A 21,173-nucleotide genomic window follows, 5' to 3' on the forward strand; every position below is an offset into this window, starting at 1 on the left:
CCTCCCCAGGACCTTTGCATCTGCTGATTTTCTCCTGTCTACGAATCTCTTCACATAGATTTCCATTTGGTTTCCTTCCTCAACTCTTTCACTGTCTTTGCTCAAATATCACCTTTACAGTAAGGCTGGCCACCATATATAAAATAGCAAAATCCTCTTATCCTCTAATCCTCTTATCTTGCTTTATTTTTCTCCTCAGCACTTATAACCAAACACATTGTATATTTACTTGTTTTTTTTCCTTTAGAATGTAAGTTGCACGAAGACAGAAATTTTCCGTTTTTCACCCCTGCTGTATCTGGTGCCTATTAACAGTCCCAGGTTGGTATTTATTAAATACATGTTGAATGAAGGTCCTTCAAAACTGTCTTTTCCTACAAGCAAGCAACTTTAAAGCAAGAAAAGAGCAGAACCAAAGTAGTTTTGCTAGACTGCTTTCAGTGCTATGGAATCCTGCCCTGGTTGATCAAGGGATGCATTCTGACATAAGCTCACACGCCTTTAGACACAGTCATGTCCTTTACAATTGGCAGATTTCATGAAATGTTAGAACTAGTTCTAAAGTGGGCAGAGACAGAAAGTTTGAAAGTTAGCTTAGTTCCTGCCCCAATACTCCTTTCCTTCCCCGCAAAATATGCCTTTTGTGTACTAGGATGGGTTTAATGACTATCTTTTTGTTATTAAAAAGTGAATTTACTGCTTCTCCAAAGACAAGGTTGGTAGATTTTCTGGTAATGGATTTAGAAGATCTTAGATCTTGCTTTTGACACTCACTGTTAACTTTGCTGTTGTAGTGGATTTTAACATGCCTCTGGATTAAACTACAATTCCCAGGGTGCATCTCTAGGTGAATTCTGGGAAGTGTGGCAAAAGAACGCTTACAACCATGGTTAACCTTGGAAGACTTAACAGCTAGCATGAAAACAGAACTACATTTCCCAGAGTGCATCAATAGGGTGTTCTGGGAAGTGTGGCACAGGCCCCTAGGGCGGGAAAGCCCTGCTTCCCAGGAGCCTTGCTAGTTCCCTGGTTTCTGCTGATTCCTGAGGCCTAGGAAGGCACCCTCCCCCAAATTCAGAGTGAGTACAGCGGAACAGAAAACTGTTGAGGTTCTAAGCAAAGGAGGGATTTTATGGGAAGGCATAATCAAAACTTGAAAAAAAGCTCTTGGTCACAGCATTTTGTGATTTTTAGCTTAGTCTTTTCCTTATTGCAGGAACCAGGGAATGGCCAGTTTTGCATCGTAACTTATAGAACTATCCTTTTAACTAAAACTAAAGCTAATATTCTAACTAAAGCTAGTATTTTTCTGGTACTTTCTTGGAGAGTCATTTAAAAACGGAACTTGCTTACCTTTTTGCCTTGTGCCTGCATTATTTTTTAATTAAGGGAGGAAACTTTTTAGAAAGCAAACCATAAAGCTACTTAAGGAGACCTTGAAATCTGTGTCCTTTGGCTCCTCAGTTTTGCATATTTCCTCATTCCACTGAGGTCCACAGTAATGAATAGACTGACTGAAAAGGGCTCTCTCAAACTCTACCAAACTTCTTGGTAGAATAACCACAGAGATTTGAGATGGACCCTTTCTTCATGCTGTAGTACTTTACAAAGTAATCTTTCTTCTTAAAATGAACAGGATAAAAAATGTAGGAATTATGTATTACAGAGGTGTGAGAGATATTGTTAATCTTAACAGCCTTGCCTCTTCATCAAATAATTTTTGGTAAAAACAATATTATCTTTCATCTTTATCAGTCCTTGTACTTTTTTTTTTTTTTTTAAGATTTTTATTTATTTATTTGACAGAGATCACAGGTAGGCAGAGAGGTAGGCAGAGAGAGGCGGAAACAGTTTCCCTGGCGAGCAAAGAGCCCGATGTGGGGCGCGATTCCAGGACACTGGGATCATGACCTGAGCTGAAGGCAGAGGCTTTAACCCACTGAGCCACCCAGGTGCCCCGTCCTTGTACTTTTAAAGACATAAATCATAAATGAATGTTGAAAAATGCTTTCCCATGTATTTCTCATCAAAACATGAGTTTTGGAGCCAGATAGCCCTGGGCTTGAAACTGCTACTGTCTAAACTGTGATTTCAGATTAGTTAAAGCTTTATCTTCCTCACTTGTAAAATGGGATAAATTTGTTCATTCATTCATTCACCCATCTATCTATATTATGTTTTACATTGTGATAGAATCAGTGCTGGGTGCTATAGAAAGGGGAAGATACTACCCTTTAAGGATTTTACAGTCCAACAGATCTGAAAATAAGGTAGAAACCTGACATGGTTGTAATACACTTCAGATCCATTTTCTCTCCTTCCCTCCCCTATGAGAAGTGAGACAGAAAGGAAGCTCCAAGGAGTTAGGTGACAGCTCCAGATCACAAATTCAGTCAGTGGGAGAATAAAAGTCCAGAGTCTCTTCAGTGCTTACTTCCCTGTTCCTTCCTCAGTTTGGAGATATGCACAGACTGTAAAACAGAAGGCAAGCCTGAGCTTGTCATCTAATGTAAAATAACAGTGCTAGTATTTTCTTCCAAAACTTATTTCATGAATAGTGAACTTTTATCCCCAGCATGCCATCAGGAATAAAATACCATAATAGTTGCCAATTCAAACAAAAACAGTTCTGTTTGTAATGTGAATTTGAGGATCATGGCAGGTTTACCAGTTGTTTTCCAGCAAGTTTACTAAAAGTGAGCCCTTGAGCCAGTACACTTTAAATAAAACATCACACTGAAGACCTCCAGAAGAGTAAAAAATCACAAACCATTTAGAAAAAAGTAACACATTTTCCCTGCATTGAATTTCTAAATAACGTGGAGTTTTAAGAAATTATATTTTCATTCTACAAGTCGGTTCACATATCCTCATTGTTAAAAGACCTCTTTTTTCTTTTCTTTTTTTTTTTTTGGACTGAGGTACACAAAGAAATGCAACACATATACCAGTTGGTTCCTGTACTGTGTTTCTGTGATCATGTTATGGAAAATGCTGGAAATGTACTATAATATTCTAAAAACCTAGAATGGTCAAAACCATAGTAAATAAATGAGCACAGGACATCAAACAGTTTGCAAAAGGGAAACCAGAACTATTAAATCTTAAAACACTTTTTTTTTTTAAAGATTTTATTTATTTATTTGACAGAGAGAGATTACAAGTAGGCAGAGAGAGAAGAGGAAGCAGGCTCCCTGCTGAGCAGAGAGCCTGATGCAGGACTCGATCCCAGGACCCCGAGATCATGACCTGAGCCGAAGGCAGTGGCTTAACCCACTGAGCCACCCAGGCGCCCTCTTAAAACACTTTTAATCTCGGTAGTTATTACAAAAATATAAAATGAAGGGTTTTTTTTTTTTTTTTTTTAAAGCCAAACACTACCGAATCTTGTAAATGCAGCAATGTGTAGAAAGAGCCATATGATTTTAAACTAAATTTTGTCCCAGTAATTCTACTTTGGGAAACTTAAAAGAAGTAGCCTGAAAATATCAGCACATAGGTATTTAGTGGTATCTTATTTCTGGTAATTTAAAATCAGAGCAACCTAAATGTCTAAAATCAGGGGAATGTTTAGCCAAATAAGGATGAGTCTACCTGAATGTATTATTTTGCAGCTAAAAATATTATATAGCTTATACAAAAACATAGAAAACTGTTTGTGATGTGTTTCGTGAAAGCAAGTTGATAAAAATGTGTCCTCTAATTACAAATATGTAGAAGTTGTACATGTAAGGGGGCACTTGGGTGGCTCAGTGGGTTAAAGCTGCCTTTTTCGGCTCAGGTCATGATCTCAGGGTCCTGGGATTGAGCCCCACATCAGGCTCTCTGCTCAGCGGGGAGCCTGCTTCCCTCCCTCTCTCTCTCAGCCAGCCTCTCTGCCTATTTATGATCTTTGTCAAATAAATGGATAAAATCTTAAAAAAAAAAGTTGTACATATAAAAAAGATTAGAAAATATATGTTATATTTATGTGGTCATATTATGGACACCCTCACAATTCTGTCTTCTAGATGTCCTATAATGTAATTATGTTAATTTTATAATTCAAATTATATATTTCAAAGAGAAACTTAACAGTTAAAGCTGATTTTTAAGAAAATCACTTTCTCCTCTTTGACTTTTCAATAAGCTCTATAGTTTTTATATAAGATGTGTATAAAGATATACAAGGGACCATTTAGAAAAGGAATTTGACTTGATTTTTTTTAAAGATTTTATTTATTTATTTGACAGAGAGAGATCACAAGTAGGCAGAGAGGCAGGCTGAGAGATTTGAAGAGAAGCAGGCTCCCTGCTGAACAGAGAGCCTGATGCAGGGCTCAATCCTAGGACCCTGGGATCATGACCTAAACCAAAGGCAGAGGCTTTAACCCACTGAGCCACCCAGGCACCTCTAGACTTAATTTTTATCTACTAGGTTTATGATTGTACCAATGAAGGTACAATTCTCAATTGAAATAAGTCTGGTTTTCCTCTTGATTGTTAATGTTTTTTCTAAGTTACATTAAGAACTTCACTTTGTTTTTTACAAGCTGTGACCACCATCCCATGAGTCAGCAGGCCATGATAATCCACAACTGGCTAAGGTTAATTTAGTAACAAACTAGACAAAACATCAGGCAGCCAAGGACAGTGGGCCACATAGTAGTTAATAGTGCAACCAAATAGCTCTTGGCTCTCAGGATTCAAGGAACTAACAAAAAGAATTACTTTTGGCTCCCTGGGACTGTGATGAGGTAATCCTGTTAACGATTTAGTATGTGTACTTCTAGTCACTTTAAAAATAGAAATAAATATATATTTATGTTTACTGATATGTATATGTCCTTTTGTTTTTCCTTTTTTTTTTTTTCATTTTTTTTCCAATTTATTTATTTTCAGAAAAACAGAATTCATTATTTTTTCACCACACCCAGTGCTCCATGCAAGCTGTGCCCTCTATAATACCCACCACCTGGTACCCCAACCTCCCACACCCCCCGGCACTTCAAACCCCTCAGATTGTTTTTCAGAGTCCATAGTCTCTCATGGTTCATCTCCCCTTCCAATTTACCCAAAAGCACATACCCTCCCCAATGTCCATAACCTTCCCCCCTTCTCCCAACCCCCCTCCCCCCAGCAACCCACAGTTTGTTTCGTGAGATTAAGAGTCACTTATGGTTTGTCTCCCTCCCTATCCCATCTTGTTTCATGGATTCTTCTCCTACCCACTTAAGCCCCCATGTTGCACCACCACTCCCTCATATCAGGGAGATCATATGATAGTTGTCTTTCTCCGCTTGACTTATTTCGCTAAGCATGATACGCTCTAGTTCCATCCATGTTGTCGCAAATGGCAAGATTTCGTTTCTTTTGATGGCTGCATAGTATTCCATTGTGTATATATACCACATCTTCTTGATCCATTCATCTGTTGATGGACATCTAGGTTCTTTCCATAGTTTGGCTGTTGTGGACATTGCTGCTATAAACATTCGGGTGCACGTGCCCCTTTGGATCACTACGTTTGTATCTTTAGGGTAAATTCCCAGTAGTGCAATTGCTGGGTCATAGGGCAGTTCTATTTTCAACATTTTGAGGAATCTCCATGCTGTTTTCCAGAGTGGTTGCACCAGCTTGCATTCCCACCAACAGTGTAGGAGGGTTCCCCTTTCTCCGCATCCTCGCCAGCATCTGTCATTTCCTGACTTGTTGATTTTAGCCATTCTGACTGGTGTGAGGTGATATCTCATTGTGGTTTTGATTTGTATTTCCCTGATGCCGAGTGATATGGAGCACTTTTTCATGTGTCTGTTGGCCATCTGGATGTCTTCTTGGCAGAAACATCTGTTCATGTCCTCTGCCCATTTCTTGATTGGATTATTTGTTCTTTGGGTGTTGAGTTTGTTAAGTTCTTTATAGATTTTGTACACTAGTCCTTTATCTGATATGTCGTTTGCAAATATCTTCTCCCATTTTTTTTTTTTTTAGAGAAGGAGAGAAGTAGGGCCAGGCAGGGACAGAGGGAGAGGGAGAGAGAGAATCTTAAGCAGACTGCATGCCCAGTACAGAGACCAACACAGGGCTCAATCCCGCAACCCTCAGATCATGACCTGAGCCAAAATCAAGAGTTGATTGCTTAACCAACAAAGCCACTCAGGCACCCCTATGTCCTTTCCTTTATAAATTAATTATATGGTAGTAAACCAAATATTACTTGCTTTTCTTACTTAAACATATATTGTGAATATCTTTCCCTGTTACTGTATATGAATGTTTCCACTGTTATCTTGTATTTATTTATTTTAAAGATTTTACTTATTTGAGAGAGAGAGAGTAGGGGAGAGGGGCAGAGGGAGAGGGAACGAGAAAATCCCAAGCAGACTCCTTGCTGATGTGTGGCTTGATCCCAGGACTCTGAGACCATGACCTGAGCCAAAACCAAGAGTCAGATGCTTAACTGACTGAGCCACCCAGGCACCCCTCTTCTATTTATTTTTAAGAGCTGTATATTATTCCCCTTCATCATACTTCTTGTTAATGTTCCTATACCTATCCTTTTCTTCACAAGATAATTTCATAGAAGTGGAATTGCTAGGTGAAACGATGTTTATTTACCATGTACATACATATTCCCAATTTGCCCCTCCCCCAAAATACTGTATCAGTTTACATTCTCAGAGTTTGTACATGAGACATATATGTAGGACATATCTATGTACAAGAAATGTAAATGTATTTCTTCCAGTATATCACACAAGCCTTTAGGTTATTAAACTAGGAATTATGCTTTTTAATACTCTTCTAAAATGGTTTTTAACCCACATATCACATGTTGCCTTCTGGGAAAGCTGTTTGTCTTCTCTCTCCTACTAAAGACCCTTGATAACAGGTTTTTCATCCAGTACATTTCTGTGTTCCTTAAAGGACCTTGCATAAAGTCAGTTTTCAATAAATACTTTTTGTTGAATGTTGTTTGCTAAATATATTTTACCCTTGGCTAGGACACTGATTGTAGCCAAAACTGTCCAAGGATTAGTCATCAGTGATTCATAATTATGCAACCAAGAAGTAAGCCTAAACTTTAGATGTTCCTCAGTAATTTGTTTAGTGTCAAAGCTTCCTCCCTTGGGTACAGTTAAAAGGGTGGCTGGTTATTTGTACTGATTTTCTCATTTCAGTGGAACTTCTTGAATTTATTGCCAATCGGGGAATAAAATAGTTATTGATAAACAATTTAAAAGGAATCATCTTGGGGTGCCTGGATGGCTCAGTGGATTAAGCCTCTGCCTTTGGCTCGGGTCATGATCTCGGGGTCCTGGGATTGAGCCCCGCATCAGGCTCTCTGCTCAGCAGGGAGCCTGCATCCCCCTCTCTCTGCCTACTTGTGATCTCTCTATGACAAATAAATAAATACAATCTTTTAAAAAAAATAATAGGAGTCACCTTCTACAGAATGGATTCACAAGATACAGAATTTTTTTTCTCTCACAATGAGACACACAAAATAGAAAATATCTTAGATTCATGTAGATTTGCATGGCTGCCTTTTGAAATATTTTCTTTTCTTTTTTTTTTTAAATTTTATTTATTTATTTGACAGAGAGAGATCACAAGCAGGCAGAGAGGCAGGCAGAGAGAGAGGAGGAAGCAGGCTCCCTGCTGAGCAGAGAGCCTGATGCGGGCCTTGATCCCAGGACCCTGAGATCATGACCCGAGCCGAAGGCAGCGGCTTAACCCACTGAGCCACCCAGGCGCCCTGAAATATTTTCTTAATGGCCATGATTTTTATATTTTTCTTGCCAAAGGATTCCTCTTACTTCATTCTCAGTGGGACTTTGGCTTTCATATATTCTGAGAAACTTACTTCAGTTACTTGGAGACATTCCCAGTCTTACCTGGTCTTAGATAGAGTAATGCTAGCTGCTATAACAAACTTCAAAAGTTCACTTGTTTAATATGACCGAAGTTTATTTCTCACTGATAAATCGTCCAAAGTGTGTGTGTGTGAGTACTTTAGTTGGAAGGTGGCTTTTCTCCATGTTGTGATTCAAGGATCCAGGTTTCTCCATCTAATGGTTCTGCCATTCCAGAGTCTTACAAGCAGGAGGAGGAAAGGGGATGATGGCATACCCACTTCTTTTATTATTATTATTTTTAAATTTTTTACTTAAAGATTTATTTACTTTAGAGAGTGTGCACACACACCAAGGTGGGGGGAAGGGCAGAGAGAGAGGGAGAGAATCTCAAGAAGACTCCAGTTGAAGACAGAGCCCGGTATGGGGCTTGATCTCACCACCCTGAGATCAGGACCTGAGATGAAACAAAGAGTTTGATGCTCAACTGACTGCGCCACCTGGGAGCCTCTAGGCATACCCACTTCTTAACTGCTTCATCCTAGAAAAGATATACATCACTTACACTCACATTGCATTGTTAAGACCTACTTTTGGCATTGCTTAGATATAAGGAGAGATATGTAAATTGTGGCTTAGCAGCTACCTTTTAGCAATAATTCTTAGGAGGAAGAATGTATTTTTTGTAGATAGCAGAGTCTCAACCTATTAGGTAGGTGGAACAGGTTGCAATTTTTTTTTAAAGATTTTATTTATTTCTTTGGCAGAAACAAATCACAAAGTAGGCAGAGAGGCAGGCAGAGAGAGAGGAGGAAGCACGCTCCCTGCCGAGCAGAGAGCCTGATGCGGGGCTCCATCCCAGGACCTGAGATCATGACCTGAGCCGAAGGCAGAGGCTTTATCCCACTGAGCCCCCAAGGCGCCCCCAGGTTGCAATTTTGTAGATTAGAAAAGGGGTACTGAAAAGTTGAAATCCCATAGCTAGTTAGTGGAACAAATGCAATTTAGAAGCCAGATCTCCTGACTCCTATTCAGTTTCTTTCCTCAATATTAAAAAGTAATCCTATCCTAGCTGAAAGTATAACCATCTTGGTGATTCATTACTTTAATTGCATACTATGACTTTTTTTTCCTTTTAACTTCTCTTTTCTCTAAGGACCTGACAATGTCCCTGTATTGTGGAATTGCTTGCAGGAGAAAATCTTTTTGGTATTTTAGGCTGCTGTCAACTTATGTCGCTAAGACCCGGTGAGTTGTGACCAACCTGAGCTCTGATTATTCTCTTTTTGGCCCATTAAATTATAAAATATAAATATCTCAAAATCCTATATTGAGGATGAAGGATACATAATTAAGATTTACATATAAGGACAATCATTACAAATTATTTATAATTGGAAACATTCTAAACTAAATTTCCAGTAATAACTAAAATATCTGACATATTTAAATATTAAGTTCTATTAAGATAAGAACTTTGTCTTTCCCACTCTGGTACCCCTCTGCATATGGGTACCCCTCTGGTACCCATGTATAAAACAATACCAGGTGCATAGTAGGCACTAAAGGACTGCCGAATGGATGAATGGCCAAGAAGGGAGAAATTAATTAAATGACGGTACACCCCTATGATAGAATTAAAAACTATACTGAATAGTAATAGTTCATGAAGTTTCCTGAAAATAAGGTAGATAATTCTAATTACTTCACCTCTCACCCTCTAAGAAAGAACTAAACTACCAGTTAAAGGTAGACTAGGAGAAAAACCAAAACCAAAAACCCTACTCCAGTACAGGAAGATGGTAAAGGACTTCTTTGTCACAGCCTGGGAAATTTGAAATCTGTGAATTTGAAATCACCAGCTATTCTCATGGTTTGGGGGGTTTAAATTTGCACCATCTGTGTTATGCCCCCCAAACCCCAACCTAAGAAAAGAATGTAAGTAGTAGTTGTAGACTTCGAAGACCGCTAGGCACCTTGCAGAAGCAAAGGTAAAACTCCTCTGAAGAAATGCGCTCATAACCATGGCCTCCTACTGGAAAAGCTCTGCCAAACATGAGTGCCCAGTCCAGAATTTAAAGGCACATAAGCACACAACGATACATGATCAAAAGTGAGAAAAGGAAATTGTGGTACTTATATTATTGTAGGTTATTTGCTGTTCCCAGGCTGAGACTCCGAGAACAATAACTGAATTACTGTATAATTATTGAATGGTCTAAAACTGACTGTATTAAAGTGATTTTAAAATGAGTAAAAAAATCATGAGAATGAAATCCTATCAATAAAGAACATGGCATGAAAAGAATGTTAAAGAAAAAAGGCTACAAGTAGGTATGATCCTGAATATACCTATCTATGTGCAGGTACACACAAATTGTTTAAAGAATTCCCAGGTGTAAACAGTGATCATCTCTGAATGGTGAGATTCTTGATGATTTCCCTTTTTTGAACAAATTGCTAATGTATTTTCTGATTTTAATGGGATGACTTTTGATTTTTATAAATAGGAAAATAAGCTTTTGTCCAATAATCTTAGTGTTGTTTCCATACTATTATAACTAAAGGGGGAAAAGGAATTTTTAAAATTAGTGTTCCTGATCAAGAAGGAAAATGTAAGGAACTTTTGGGATCTCAGTTCCAGTTCCAGTGAGGCCCCAGATTTAAGACCTTAACCTGAGTGTTTTTGTAGGTGCTTTGCTTTTTAGAGTCATTAGGGTAAAGCACAGGTTGTATAACTCTTACTGTTCTTTTAGGAAGGCAGCTTTGTTTGTTCTATTGTTTATATTTGGTAACTTCTGAGTGGCACAAGTCTCTCCTTTGACATGCATTAAGTCTTTGCCCCAGGAAGTGACAGTCTCTTATAATAAGTTTAAAAATACCATTGAGTATTAAAATCTCAGGTTTCTTTGGTCTTGTGTTTATAAAGAGCTCATTGTAACCCCTTTTATCATACAGTCAAAAATAGGTTCCTAAACATGTCGCTGGGACACATTTATCATTTTCCTTTGTAGTTTTATGTTGAGCTAACTCTGTTAGTGTTATGAAATCTCGCAGATCCTACAGGAAATATCTATAAACTGCATTACCTACTTCAGTGACAAAATCTGCCATAAATCTGAGTTTGTTTGGGGCTTTTAATTGGCAAAAATGGTTATTCCTAAGGGTCCAGAAGGAGAATCTTTATTATAGTACCCCCGAATCATGTGGACCCTGACCTGATTTTCAAGGTTCTTGAAGGGATAAACTTAGGTAATCTTTAATGAAGGTGCTTGAAAAGCTTAGATCTGGAACCAGTACTATTTCTTCTAGAGAAGCTAATGATAGGATGTTATCTTTTCTACATTTGTATTTTGGCCATTGAAGATATTACACTTATTAAATAAGTGTAGGTCAAGTATAGGCTTCATTTTCCCACCAGTGGTCTCTTTGATAGAGATAAGGAGCTAATGGTGTCCACCTGGGGGACTAGGTGTTGGAAGCAGGAATGCACTGAAGATAACGTCTGCTCTTTATCATCCCTAGATTGAAAGAGAGTTAACTGAAAGTATGGTGTTGGCTCTTCCATCTATAATAATAAAGTCTGCACTCATCCCTAGGTATTCTGTGGTTTATGTTTTATCACTGTACTTGTTTTCCTTTCACTTCACTGCATATAAATTCTTGCCTCACAGCGTAATATTGGCAAAGTACCCTGAGGTTCAATTCAGTAAATATTTATTACTCTTGAAATTCAATTCAATAAATATTTATTGAACGGAGCCATTTGATATCTAATTACTGGAGATAAAGAACTAAGGCTGACCCTGCCCTTAAGGAGATCATAGTCTTTCAGGGGAAAGAGCAATTTAGGATATAAATAAAAGGAAATAACTGATAGGAGAGGGATGCAAGAACCGAATTCTGAAAGATGAATGCTATACAAGTAACTAAGTGTAGTTTAATAATGCTTTATTTCCAAAATACAGGTATTTATTTGAGCTGAAGGAAGATGATGATGCATGTAAAAAAGCCCAGCAGACAGGAGCATTTTACCTCTTTCATAGCCTGGCTCCTTTGCTTCAGAAATCTGGACACCAATACCAGGCTCCCCGGCATAGCCTACTAGGTAAGCCCAAAGAGGACCAATAGAGTAGACCAGCCTGTGGCCATTAAGCAGAATTTCATCCATATCAAACCCCTGAGAAGGCTCCTTCCATTTTAGAGTCCAGATTTTTCAAGTTACTTCTACCAATTAATTATTTAGTGTATAAACCTGAGTTGCCCATATATTATTTAGTGACGGTATGAACCACTATTGGCTTCAACTAGGGGTCAGTGAATCTGCTGTCCAAATTGGAACCCACTGCTGGTTTTGTAAGTATTGGAACACAGCCTTGCTCATTCATTTACATATTGTCTATGGCTGTTTTCCAACTACAGTGGCAGAACAGAGTGGTTGTGACAGAGAGCCACGTGGCTCACAAAACCTAAAATATTTGCCCAGCCCTGCTTAAACCAGTGATTTTTAGCCTCCATGGAACTGCATACTGTTCTACTATTTAAGATTTACATCATAACTTCATTTCTTTTAGAAGGATCAAAAGTAAAAGTGACTTAAAATTAATTTGAGAACTTGGGAACTCTTTTAGTGTATGTAAATAAAGATAAGGCACTGGGATTTAGCATTCAAGGTACTAACATTCAGTATTATATGATGTCACTATACACCGACTGACTTCTAAATACAAAGCCAGTGAATTTCTTCCATGGGCCAGATGTTGAATACTTGGATAGGTAGTTTCTAGCAGTGCAGTAGTGTATCAGGATGCCAACAGAAAGCAATGATATGTTGTATTATGAACAAATAAATATGCCCTTCATGCACAAGAGGACATATTTTCTCCCTACACAGCACTTGTCTTACACAGACTGGGATCTTGGATGAATAGTCTACCCTAGGCCACACATGCAGGGTAATCTAAATTATATGGAACTGATTTGGTCTCTAGCATTTTAAGCATGACACTTTTTTTCAGCACCGTAATACATTAGCTTATCATGTATCTTTTGAACTAGGGGATATCCTCCTTTCATGATACAATCATAGATAACAGTGGTACACAGCAAGAATTCTTTTAGTCTAGGGTGCCTGGGTGGCTCAGTGGGTTAAGCCGCTGCCTTCGGCTCAGGTCACGATCTCAGGGTCCTGGGATCAAGTCCCACATCGGGCTCTCTGCTCAGCAGGGAGCCTGCTTCCTCCTCTCTCTGCCTGCCTCTCTGCCTGCTTGTGATCTCTGTCTGTCAAATAAATAAATAAAAATCTTAAAAAAAAAAAAAAGAATTCTTTTAGTCTAAACACTTTAGGTTGCTGATGGGAAGATGGAGGTCTAGAGAGACTAAGTGATTAGGCCAAGATTACATAGCTAATTAGCTGCAGGACAGTGGCTAGAAGCAGGTATACCTATTCAAGCTGAAGTGGATGATTTCCTAGAAGGTTAATATGGCTGTGGTGATTTAGTGAAAACCTCTGTTTTCTTCCCTTCTCCTTTTGCTTCTTAAGAGTTGGAAAGGCTCCTGGCAAAGTTTGGACAGGACACACAAAGAATAGAAGACTCTGTGCTGATTGGATGCTCTGACCAGCATGAAGCATGGTTTGCTCTGGATCTAGGTCTGACCAGCTCCTCTTCCCAAAATGGTATAGAACATTATTTCTAATGAGTACTTCCCAGTGGTGCTCAGACTTTGGGATCTCATGTAATAGTAAAACTTAAAAGAAAATTTTGTGAATATCAAAGATTATCAACCTTGATTTTTTTAAAAATTTAGGATATAAAAAAATACTACCCATCTACTGTCATCATTTATAAGATAAAGAACATTTTAATATTTTCTAAGCTAGGTAGTAGTACACAGATGTTTATTATTTTATTCTCTGTACCTTTATACATTTTGTATTTCTTAACTCTTTCATGACATCATTCTTATCTCAGGTGAATAAACATGTTACCATGCTCAGGGTCTTCAGAACTGCCTTTGGGAACCAGTTTGGTATAAGGTTCATGGTTCCAACTAGGCTTTCCTTCTCTCCTGGGTCTAGTTGTAAATGTAATGATGCTGTTATGTAGTGCAGATAGGAGCTTAGAGGTGCCATTTTACCTCTTTTCCAGGGATAGTGTGTGGTTAGTGCAAATATTCTTATTACTCTGAAGAGGATCTTGAGAAATACTATGCTCTGATGTTTCTCAGATTTGCCTGAATATAAGAAATCACCCAGTGCTTACTAAAAAATAAAGATTTCTGGGCCTCACTCACCTGCTGTTCAGAATCCCCAGGCTGGGGCTTGAGAACCTGTATATTTTTTGTTTTCCCTAGTTGAGTATTATTAGGTGAGTTTGGGAAACACTTGAGGGGGGCCCCAAAGCAAAGTTCAGTGTTTGTTTCATTTCATCCTGTTCTCATTTTCTAGCTGCCATACAGAAACCAGAAATGGAGACAGAGCTCAAGGGCTCTTTCACTGAGCTGACGAAGGCTCTCTTTCAGCTGAATACAAAGGATGCCTCCTTGCTGACCATGGTAGATTCTGACTTCTTAGTTCTATAGGGAATTTAGTAAAGCAGTGTTTATGGGTGAATACATGCATGTATGCAAAGGCTAGAATGACATCTGGTTTCCTCTTGAGCAGGTAGATCACAGTCCTTCCTATAAACCTTGGCAGAGGACAATGTGCTATAGGGAGATTGCTTATTCTCCTTTCTTTTGCCCTTATTTTTTCACAGGACTATGTTCTCCCAAGGACATGCAGATCTATCAGCCTCATGATATTTTTAGTGACCCATAGCATAACATACATCATTATGTTATTCCTATGAGAAATTACTTTGTATTGCTTTAAGGACTTAACCTCACAGCTTTAGACTTCACTTGTTAAAGTGCTTTTGGTTGTTCATTTAACTTAAAAAGACATCTCTAAGCATTTTTATTTGCAAAAAAATCCCACCTTTATTGGGGAGGAGTACCCGATGGGGCATTACACTGGAAATATTGAAAATATCTTATTTTTAAGTTGGGTCCTAAGCACATGGTGCATTCATTTATAATAGTTTATATATTATATGTATTTTAGATGAATCATACTTTCTCTTATTCATATTTCAGATGCTAGAGGAGTATGTCCAGATAGTTTCCTTTTTTTAAAAGTTCAAACAGGTGATACCCATTTAAAGTAGGTGAGCTGGAAAGGGATTGGCACTTCCCTTTGAATTGCTCTAAATACTAGGCCCAGCCCTATTACAGATAAGCTTCACATTCTCTCCAAATGAAATCAGCCTATCTTTGTATTCCTAGGCTCAGGCTCTTCTCCGTTGGCATGATGCTCATCAGTTCTGTAGCAGAAGTGGGCAGCCCACCAAGAAGAATATGGCTGGCAGCAAGCGTGTGTGCCCTTCCAATAAGATCATCTATTATCCACAAGTAAGCACTACTTTAAAAGGGCTGTAATCCAAGAAGACTGTGTGCTAGCTTGTCCTAGGGATATAAGCCTATACAGTTAAAAGGCTTTCCTTAGTTATCCATTCCTTCATCCCATTAACAGGCCCAAAACCCTAATGTCGTGTCTAAGTTTCCATTCCCTTTTCCTAGATGGCTCCTGTGGTGATCACTCTAGTGTCAGATGGGACTCGATGCCTGCTTGCTCGCCAGAGTTCCTTTCCCAAGGGAATGTATTCTGCTTTGGCAGGTTTTTGTGACATAGGTAAGAAGTTTAGGGCATGTGCAGATGACTGGAGGACACGAAGGCTTAACAATAGTAGGTTTTTTTTTTTTTTTTAAGATTTTATTTATTAATTTGATAGAGAGAGATCACAAGTAGGCAGAGAGGCAGGCAGAGAGAGAGAGGAGGAAGCAGGCTCCCTGCTGAGCAGAGAACCCGATGCGGGACTCGATCCCAGGACCCTGAGATCATGACCTGAGCCGAAGGCAGCGGCTTAACCCACTGAGCCACCCAGGCGCCCAATAGTAGGTATTTCTTTATCTTGTTGCTGCTGTTCTGGAGTCTCAAGCACACTGTTCCCTGACAAGTCAAAAAACTGCCTTCTGGCATTGTAACTGTCCAGTATGAGACAAGTTTTCAAACATATGGCATACCTGAAAGAATTATACAGTTACTCTCCCATATACTTACCACCTAGATCCTACACTTGTTTTCTTCATTTACTTTATCACATATCTATCCATCCCTCAATCTATTGTATTCTTTTGATTCATAGTTGGCAGACATTAGTACACTTCTCCCTAAATATTTCAGCATGCACCTTATTTATCAGAATTCAATAGATATTTATAGTTTTTTTTTTTCCTCAGTCTACTGGGGTAAAATTTGTAAAAGGTGAAACATGGCGTTAGAATTTTGTTAAAGCTGAGGTCAGTGGTAGCCTCTCTAATTGTCACTCTTATTTTGCAGTCTAAGTAAGTAAGTAACTAGTATAAGTATTGTAGTTCAGCACCCAACTCCAGTTTGAGTCCTGTTGTTGTAGAGACTCAGGGATTTAGGGCTCTCCCCAAGAATAATTCATTGAAACTTTGGAGCCAGTTTCGGGCTCCTTTCACAGTTGGGCATTTGTATCACCCTTCCCGCTGCAGGGCTGTCCTGAATTAATCTGAGTGCTTATAGGTGAAAGTCTGGAAGAGGCTGTCCGGAGAGAAGTTGCAGAAGAGGTGGGATTGGAGGTGGAAAGACTGCAGTACTCTGCATCCCAGCACTGGCCCTTTCCTAATAGCTCACTCATGATTGCTTGTCATGCAACTGTGAAACCAGGGCAGACAGAGGTAAGTTCTCATGCTTCCCTTATGCTGTGGTATTTCCTTTGCTTCACCCACGTTGGCCAGTAGGCACCTGTCTAGTCCGGCATTGTCTACCTTATTCAAAGATGTGTAATGTAGGATTTGTTCCCTTAAGGAGTTTGCAATCTTATAAAGGAAACAATCTCCATGCAAATTCAGAGCAGCCACACAATTACCATTCTTCTTTGTATGTATCTCAGTTATGTGACAATTTATTTTTCAGCAGGACTTAGCAGAGCATCTTACAAAGAGTAGGCACACAATAAATATATCAAATTAAATGACTGATTTCAGGGTTGGTCTTATTGTTCAAGTCTCTTAGGAGGTTGGGGACCAGTTATACAAAATCAAAGGAACTTCTGGGTGAAAGGGATTTTAGATGTTGTCTCACCCAACCTCATCTTGCTCTTCTGCAGCATCCCTGAGAGAGCCTTCTCTCAGCATTATGGTCCTTACTTGCCAAAGTCTATTGTGTTTTGGTTTGCATAGAATTAATAATATCTCATCTGTCTCAGCTTCCTGTGGATACAATGTGCCTTTGATAATCATTAATTATCCCTTATCTTTTTTTTTTTTAAAGATTTTATTTATTTATTTGAGAGAGAGAGAGACAGTGAGAGAGAGCATGAGCGAGGAGAAGGTCAGAGAGCAAAGCAGACTCCCCATGGAGCTGGGAGCCTGATGTGGGACTTGATCCCGGGACTCCAGGATCACGCCCTGAGCCGGAGGCAGTCGTCCAACCAACTGAGCCACCCAGGCGTCCCTAATTATCCCTTATCCTTTAGAGAGGAGTAATTTTATGTTTTTCTTTAAATTGAAAGTTAATCAAAAGTTATTTATAGGGCGCCTGGGTGGCTCAGTGGGTTAAGCCGCTGCCTTCGGCTCAGGTCATGATCTCAGGGTCCTGGGATCGAGTCCCGCATCGGGCTCTCTGCTCGGCAGGGAGCCTGCTTCCTCCTCTCTCTCTCTCTGCCTGCCTCTGCCTACTTGTGATCTCTGTAAATAAATAAATAAAATCTTTAAAAAAAAATAAAGTTATTTATATATTACACCTCACTATTAACCACTCTATTTTGGTATTTGTGTTTCTGGGACTTTTAAAAGGCACTTTTTTTCTTTTACACTATTTAAAAAATATATTTAACTCTCTCCTTTTAGTTATGCCTCTTCTGCTTCTGTGCAGTATCTAAAACTAATCATCTCCCAGCCTGTAGATCCGAGGCCCTGCTTAGTTCTGGGAACATTTTCTCACCTTTGGCGAGAGTATTCTAAATTTTGTAGCTCCTAACCTTACATTCTGTTTTCCTTTATGTCTTTTAGATCCAGGTGAACTTGAAAGAACTAGAGGCAGCTGGCTGGTTCAGTCATGATGAGGTGGCCACAGCCCTGAGGAAAAAGAGTCCATATACTCAGCAACAGGACGGGACATTCTGGTTGCCCCCCAAGTTAGCCATTGCCCACCAACTGATTAAGGAGTGGGTGGAAAAGCCGTCCTGCTCTACCTTGCCTGCTTAGCCCAGACTGAGCCACCTAGATCCCTTCTCAGTATCCTGGAAGGTCATAAGAGAGATCAGTTGATAAAAGGGGAGGTAACCAAAGGCCATCTCCAACTTCATACTAAGACAGAGTGGGAGGTGACCAGGATGCCTCTAATAGCAGTGTTAAGGAAGTTCTTATTCATAGGCAATCAAAATGCCAAACTGATGTCAAAATCAGAGGAAAGTCTGAAGCATTAGTTTGAAAGTAGGCCCCTGTGCATCCGTTTCAGCTGAGGTCTTGGAAGCAAAGACCTTTCGGCATGTATCTCATTAATGCTGGGTTTACACTAACTGCCAAAATGTGCCTGGTATAATTTTAATGTTAACTTAGTAGTGAAGACATACAGCAAATCTCAACCCACTACTGAGTTACTTTTCATCCTCATAGAATTAGGAAAAATTGAACAATATAACATTTAAAAACTCATGTACAGGTAGTTACTGTGTACATGGTATTTAAATAAAAGTCATATTTCTTTAAGTCATCTGAAGGGATGAAGAAAGTGGGAGCCAAGGTCTTCCTCAGAGTACTCAGTAATAAATCAGATGCAGTGATGTTTTGCTGAGGCAACTGCATCCCAGTGGGGCTTAAGATAACTAAGTCTTTTGCCATTACTTGGACAGCTTATGACCCAAAGAAAAGATGATCACTTTGCCATGTCTTATTTCCTAAATATAAAATGGTTACTGTCATTTGCATACTGTTAAGTGTTATAACTTCAGCTAAGAGATTAGTGAGGGTGAACCATTTCTTGTTTTATGGGATAAATTAAATTTAGGATTGCTCATCATTCATATATGTCATTCTATACCTTGTCATAGGGGAAAATTAATCTGGAGGAAATAAAATAAATTTCCACACCCTGGTTCAGATGTGCATTTTTGCCTTATGAAGTGAGGAAATAGTAGAAAGTGAGAATCTGGGGCAGAGGGTGAGGAGGGAGAAAAGGAATCTATTTGTATGATAAATACTGAAGTCCAGGTTCCAACAACTGAAGTGATGGGCAGAGGAAATACTGTTAGGTCTGTTTGAAAGCAGGACTGAGTGGGAAAGATTTATATCTTCAGACAATTTCAGGCACTAATTTGTGATAAAAGACAAAAGTGCCAGAGATCCCAAGATTATTCATACATTAAAGTCTACAGGACTAAGCAAGAGATTCTAGAACTAGACAAGATGAAGTGCTGACTTTCTCTTTGATCCCAAAAGGTCACTGCTTTTGCCATTGCCGGCAAATCATCAGTGCTTTGGGGAACTTAAAGTGCCTTCATCAGGAAATGTTGAGGGATAGTATGTGATGAGACTTGATTGTCCTCTTAGGTTGGCAGCTTGCCCTGACCTGAACTGAACCAGCATGTAGAAGGGAAAAGCACTCTCAAAAGAGAGGTCCTGAGATTTCTTCATATCTTGCGGTTAGAAGAAAACAGTTCAGGGTCCATGTGTATAAACATCTCCCAATCTTGTCTGTCTCTGGGGGTATGTTTGTGAGCACATGTGTACACATCCCCAATCTGAAAATACTGACAGAAAGGGGAGTGTGCAGGATTCCTGGTTATGAGTTTCTCAAACTTACCATGGAGTAACTGTTTGCTTTTGGATTAACGTGTTGTTTTGGAAAAGATGAGAGAGGCTCATAGAAGAGCTATGACATTGAACTTTGTTTCCTGGCAGTGAGTGGAAAGAGGGCTTTGCTTCTTAGAACTCCAAGGATATCTGAAAGTTGAGGCAAAAGAGGGCAGGCTTGGGGTACTGAAAATGACAGATAAATAAAAGGAACTTTGGTACAGGGCCTATCTGGCTGGACAATATTCATGTGGCAATGAGTGATGAAGGTGCTAAGGATAAAAAGGGCCACTCAGTCCATGAAGCAGGAGAGCACAAACAGGTAAAATATTAGAACAAATGTATTTATCACTGGAGTGAACCTGGTTCAAGGTCATTTCTGGTAACGAATAAAAAAGCAACTCATTCATTTCTCATTTTTGCCTATGACCCTCCTTTCTCTTCCTTTAATCCTCAATAAAGATAAACTTAATGTTCTAAACACAGACTGTATACATCTCTTGGGCTATCCAGGGGCTTGATTTTTCTCTCTTCTACTGACTTCAAAACCTTGTATGTACCTCAGCTGAGATCACAAAGACTTATGCAGAGTGGACAACATTTGGGGTTTTACAGAGAAGTTAGCCTGTGAAACTTGTATTAAAGAAACATTTTAACTAAATGAGTCATCTAAACTAGACATGAGCACAGTTGAGACTCAATATTTATTTAAGAAGAAAGAAAGAGAGGCTAGGTGTGCTGGCTAATCTTGCATCGGCTTACTTGTGGGCCTGTGATCAGTGTTATCAGGCAGCTGTACGCCCATGCTTTGTAAAAGGTTCGACGCAGGTCCTGCCAGTCCAGCTTGGGAACTATAGGATTCCAGTATATTTGAAACCAGGTTCAGGTCTACATCCACTGGTGTCATAATAGATCCTCCTGCACCAGAATCTTCCTCATCTGAATTATTACTGGTAGTCTGGGATAGAGGTTCCTTATTTATGGAGAGAAAACAACATCATGGGATAATAGGCCATTAGATTAGATGGTAGTTACAATAAAACCCAAGCAACAATGTAAAACTGAATTCTAAATTAAAAAGGAAATTTCTTATCCTTAATAATAGAAAATAAAAATGAGGTCTAATAAACTTCACAATTTAATACACATATTAGAATTTGGTTCCAAAGATTTTTAACACACTTCTTTCTAGGAAAAGTTTCTATAAATTGGATTTCTTCCTTGTTTTAAAATAGCCCAAGGGAGATAACCAAGGCTAAGGAGACATAGCTTGCCTAAGAGTTTTTTGTTTTTGTTTTTTTTGACAGACAGAGGTCACAAGTAGGCAGAGAGGCAGAGGGGCGGGGGAGGGGCGCGGAAGCAGGCTCCCTGCTGAGCAGAGAGCCTGATGTGGGGGTCCATCCCAGGACCTTGGGA

General features: G+C 39.2%; 2 protein-coding genes across 4 annotated transcripts in view; one reads left to right on the forward strand and one right to left on the reverse strand.

Moving 5' to 3' along the window:
• The first annotated feature begins 992 nt into the window (after positions 1 to 992).
• Positions 993 to 19,059, forward strand: NUDT13 (nudix hydrolase 13). Of its 3 annotated transcripts, XM_044239764.1 has the most exons (9): positions 993 to 1,079; positions 8,992 to 9,083; positions 11,804 to 11,943; positions 13,378 to 13,512; positions 14,284 to 14,390; positions 15,162 to 15,287; positions 15,456 to 15,567; positions 16,486 to 16,640; positions 17,976 to 19,059. In XM_044239764.1, exons 2-9 carry the CDS (start codon positions 9,001 to 9,003, stop codon positions 18,168 to 18,170), a joined length of 1,053 nt encoding a protein of 350 aa, XP_044095699.1. In that variant the 5' UTR covers positions 993 to 1,079; positions 8,992 to 9,000; the 3' UTR covers positions 18,171 to 19,059. The 3 variants fall into 3 exon arrangements, with proteins under 3 accessions (XP_044095699.1, XP_044095701.1, XP_044095702.1); XM_044239766.1 differs by lacking the exon at positions 15,456 to 15,567 and having other exon boundaries at positions 17,976 to 18,060; XM_044239767.1 differs by lacking the exons at positions 8,992 to 9,083; positions 11,804 to 11,943; positions 13,378 to 13,512; positions 14,284 to 14,390 and having other exon boundaries at positions 999 to 1,079.
• Positions 19,060 to 20,080: 1,021 nt separating this feature from the next.
• The window catches only part of ECD (ecdysoneless cell cycle regulator), a 31,530-nt gene continuing 30,437 nt past the window's right edge, over positions 20,081 to 21,173 (reverse strand). The window contains exon 14 of the mRNA XM_044239763.1: positions 20,081 to 20,730. Within this exon, the coding sequence (XP_044095698.1) occupies positions 20,500 to 20,730 (231 nt within the window). The 3' untranslated portion in view covers positions 20,081 to 20,499. The remainder of the gene's footprint in view (positions 20,731 to 21,173) is intronic.

This window comes from Neovison vison, chromosome 2 (assembly GCF_020171115.1).
Source record: "Neovison vison isolate M4711 chromosome 2, ASM_NN_V1, whole genome shotgun sequence".
NCBI lineage: Eukaryota > Metazoa > Chordata > Mammalia > Carnivora > Mustelidae > Neogale > Neogale vison.